This window comes from Poecilia latipinna, unplaced genomic scaffold, assembly GCF_001443285.1.
Source record: "Poecilia latipinna isolate Pla-1442-1.1 unplaced genomic scaffold, P_latipinna-1.0 Scaffold2548, whole genome shotgun sequence".
Taxonomy (NCBI): domain Eukaryota; kingdom Metazoa; phylum Chordata; class Actinopteri; order Cyprinodontiformes; family Poeciliidae; genus Poecilia; species Poecilia latipinna.
This window is the reverse complement of record NW_015115164.1, coordinates 47,492-51,450: the sequence shown is the minus strand read 5'-3', so window position 1 is coordinate 51,450 and position 3,959 is coordinate 47,492. Positions and strand designations below refer to the sequence as shown.

The 3,959-nt window shown below is 36.4% G+C and overlaps 1 protein-coding gene across 1 annotated transcript in view; it reads right to left on the bottom strand.

The window, feature by feature from the left end:
• Nucleotides 1-3,959, bottom strand: part of LOC106938276 (activating signal cointegrator 1 complex subunit 3-like) — a 68,593-nt gene that overhangs the window by 31,169 nt on the left and 33,465 nt on the right. Inside the window, exons 4-5 of the mRNA XM_015020203.1 lie at nucleotides 3,325-3,489; nucleotides 2,873-2,959 (exon numbers count right to left, since the gene is read on the bottom strand). Of these exons, the coding sequence (XP_014875689.1) occupies nucleotides 2,873-2,959; nucleotides 3,325-3,489 (252 nt within the window). The remainder of the gene's footprint in view (nucleotides 1-2,872; nucleotides 2,960-3,324; nucleotides 3,490-3,959) is intronic.

The following is a 3,959-nucleotide window of genomic DNA, read 5'->3' as shown; positions in this document are numbered from 1 at the left end:
TTATTATTATTATTATTATTATGCTCTTCATACATCAATATCAAAATATTCCATTCCTATTCTATTGTTACAGCCACTAAGCATATTTAAATATGCTGAACTATGTATTAAAACATACTTTAAAAATACAATTGTTTATAAATGTAGATGTTTGAATATGGTTTCCAGTAACAAAAAAAGCGTGTTATGATCGATTAAATGCACTGATACATCATTGTGCCTGCTAAACACATAACGCTGAGTGGAGTGGAGTACCGCTCCAAGATGGCCGCCCTAAATCTCGTCGGCGACAATAGGCGAGAGCGGTCCATGAGGTCCATGTCTATGACAGCAGCGCTAACCATAGACATGAACACGTAGACGCCTCATGGAGCGGGTCGGCCCGTTGCTGCGATACGTCACAGCGTCCGCCATATTGAATGTGGAATATGTGCCAGTAAGCTAATACAGGTAAATGGACCGAACTTCACAAAGTGCCGTTCTACAAAGTATTTTAAATTAATACCCGTCATTGACACATTTTCTCACACACATTAATATATTTGGCAATCAAAGAAATTACTAAAGAGAGCGGTTCTAACTTTTGATGTGATTATTTAATTGTTTTGGGGGCATTTCTGAATAAAGAGCACAATGTTTTATTTGATAGAAATTATTCTGATCATTTTTATATTGACATTGATGAACAGACACACTTTTACAGTGTTTTATTAAAGAATATATTTACATAGTTCCATAATTTAATGTACATTTAACTTTTCAAGACAAGGAACAAATCATTTTCTTGTAATTATCTTTTATACATCATTGAGGAAATGACTTTTGATTTATAAATCAGTCACTGTCAAACATTAAACTACATATTTTTCTTACTTTTTTCCAGAGAAAAAAATATTTATTACAGTTTACATCAACTCTGCTATTGACAGTAGTGAAAAGTAATTCCAACAGAGTAAATAATTTTTAATAATTTTTATTTCATTACATAAGCTGCATTAATACACTAGTACTTCAGATTCAGATATTTAAAAATATACAAAAAGTGAAAGAATAAAACATTTATTTATTATATTAGGAACAGTGGTCACAGGCAGGGCTTCAGTCTGCTGGTTACACTGTGAGAACTCCAATAACTTCTGAGACGTCCTGGTACTCAGGCTAAGGATAAAATGATCCAAAAGTGTAATAGAAAATACATATATTTTTCCTTCACATTCAGAAAAAGACATTTTCAGCATGTTGGGCTCTGACTTGTAGCATCTTTACAGCTAAATACCGACATGGTGAAGCTGAGCTGGAAACAAAAGAACAGCAGCTCCAGCTCTGATCCTGACTGATCTTTCCTCACAAAATCCCCTGATCTTTAATGAACTTCTCCTCTAACAGCGGTTTTTCATCAGCTCTCATTAGAAAACAGTATGGAAACGTTAGCTGCTACGCTAACAATCAGCGGTTACTTCGGGCCAATTTAACTACATAGGAAATATTTTTCAGTTGTTTAGAAGCAAATTTCTGGCTGCAAAGTAAAGTAATTCTGATCTTTCATCCTTACCTGTAAAAGGTAATGCCAATGAATCCAGTTTGTTTCGTAAAACAGTTGAAACACACAGCGCAGGACTTAAGGAGCTCCGATCCTCTGTTGCCACATGGAAGATGGCGGTTGCTGTTAAGTACAACTCAGCGCTCCATGAGGCGTCTACGTATTTATGTCTATAGCGCTAATGGCACAGGCTGGTCAGAGCCGCTGAAGTAGCTAGCTGTTGCTGTAGTTCTGCATCACAAATAAAACCCCCCTCCAGAAAGTAAATACTTACAGCAAAAGACATGTAAACATTTTATTTACTTTCACTGCTCAGTGGGAAGAAACACATTAACAATAAAAATAAGACTGCAGTTTGTTATTTCATTACTTTGACTGAATCATGATAAGCTGCCGTATTAGCAAAACTGCTACACTGCTTTCATAGACTTAAGCTTTTTTGTTAAAGGTAGCAAACATCTCATTCATATTTAACTCTTTGAATTTTAGCTAATTAGAAGAGTTTGAAACTGGAGGAGGGGCTGAGGAAGTGGACCCAGCTCTGTGTGGGAGCCAAGAACAGAAGAGAGAACAGATAGAAAAACAGAAAGCTGCCTTTATTTCTCACTGCCTCAACCCGGAACCTTTAAAACCACAAAATAAAATCTGAATATTTTTCTATATAAACTCTCGTGCTTTAAGTGTTACATTTAAATTATGATACTCCACAGATATTCATTTCTATCTACTTATTTATTTTCAGTCACCCAGGACATGATAAAACTAAAAGAGGCTTAAAAATAAAGCAGCTTAATAAGTTATAATTTAAATAGGTCATAACTTGTATTGGGAGCCATTTCAATAAATCAATGTTTATGAGAAATTTTATTAAGAGGAGTTACTCATTAAAGCTTTTGTATTTAGAACCTTAAATTTTTGTAAAGGTGGAGCAGAGATTAGAACAGTCAGACTGAACAAAACTCGTGTCCAAGTAACATTTTAATTTTAGTTTTACTTCTCAGCAGGCTGCTTACTGAGAAGAAAACATGTTTGATGTGCATTACTAGTCATTTTTGGTCCTGCAGCTTGAATGTGGTTTAAAAACTTTTAAACCACATTTTACGTTACATTTCAATGGAACTTCGCCGACCCCCCAAAATTGCTCTTAAGAAATTTTCCTGTTAATAGTCTCCCACCCCAATAATGAGATGGGATTTACACCCTTGTAATCATGTTATATAAAAATATTATTGGCTTATCTTGGTTTGCAATTTTTGGGTCAAGTCAGTAACACCCCTTATTTCCAAATTATCACATAAAGATGAATAGACAGTTCAGCATCAATCCTCCTACCTTCAACTGATCAAACTCCTCTGCCTTGGACACAATACTGAGGATGTCTGCTTCAGTCTTCTGTGAGTTAAAAAGTTCGTTGAATGTCTTCATGCATAAAGAAAGTGGAAATGTAAGTTAGAGGAGTTACATCTGGTCTTTCAGGATGTATTTAAGATCAAAGAAGCTGGCAGTAATTTCGGTTTGATGCATCAGCTTTCCACAGTAAACCTAAACTTTTGAATAGTGGCAAGTGGAACATTGATCAACATATTTGATGTGTAGTTGCTTAATGATTTAGATCTTTTACCCCTTTTTGTCAAAATGCCATGATTTTTTGCTTGTTTCATAATTGGTGACTATGTGATGCTTTTATGATGTAAAGCACTTTGAACTGCCTTGCTGCTGAAATGTGCTATACAAATAAACTTGACTTGACTAAACATCCAAAAGACACTAAAAACTGGGTCTACCTCAATGGTATTATATCTAATATAGAAGTGGCTGGCTGTCCTGCCCAGGTCTGTAGAGGCGAAGTAGCAGGTGCGCTCATCAAAGCGGATCATCCTGGCCTTGTCCAGCTTCCGGCCAGACTCCACCACAAGCTCCTTCCTGTGCAGCTCCAAAGCTGGATCCATCTGAGGTACAAATGCATTTCTTGTCCGGTTATGTAGGACTGAAATATTTTCAATTACTAACATTCAGTGAATGCTTAACCATTTAGAGGGATCCTATGAGATTAACTGTATCTTCATCAGCTGTCATATTTTGAGCAACTTTACAGCTGACTTAGCAGGGAATAGAGTTTTGATTTATGACCCGAGTCTAACCCAGCCAGAATTATTTAATAGATGGTAGGTCCGGGTTGGACTTCTGTGGTGCGTTTAATAAAGCCTGCAATATCAGAGAGAAAAACAAATGAGAATGTTCGATATAAAGTTACTGTAATCTACCTATTATTGTGTAAAAACAAAAATTGGATGGATTTAACTGGATGAGGAAATAACAGGTGCACACTGCATGCACACGAAGACAACAGGTGGGTTAAAATCAGGGGTGTCAAACGTACGGCCCCCGGGTCGGAACCGGCACGCCGAACGATTTAGTC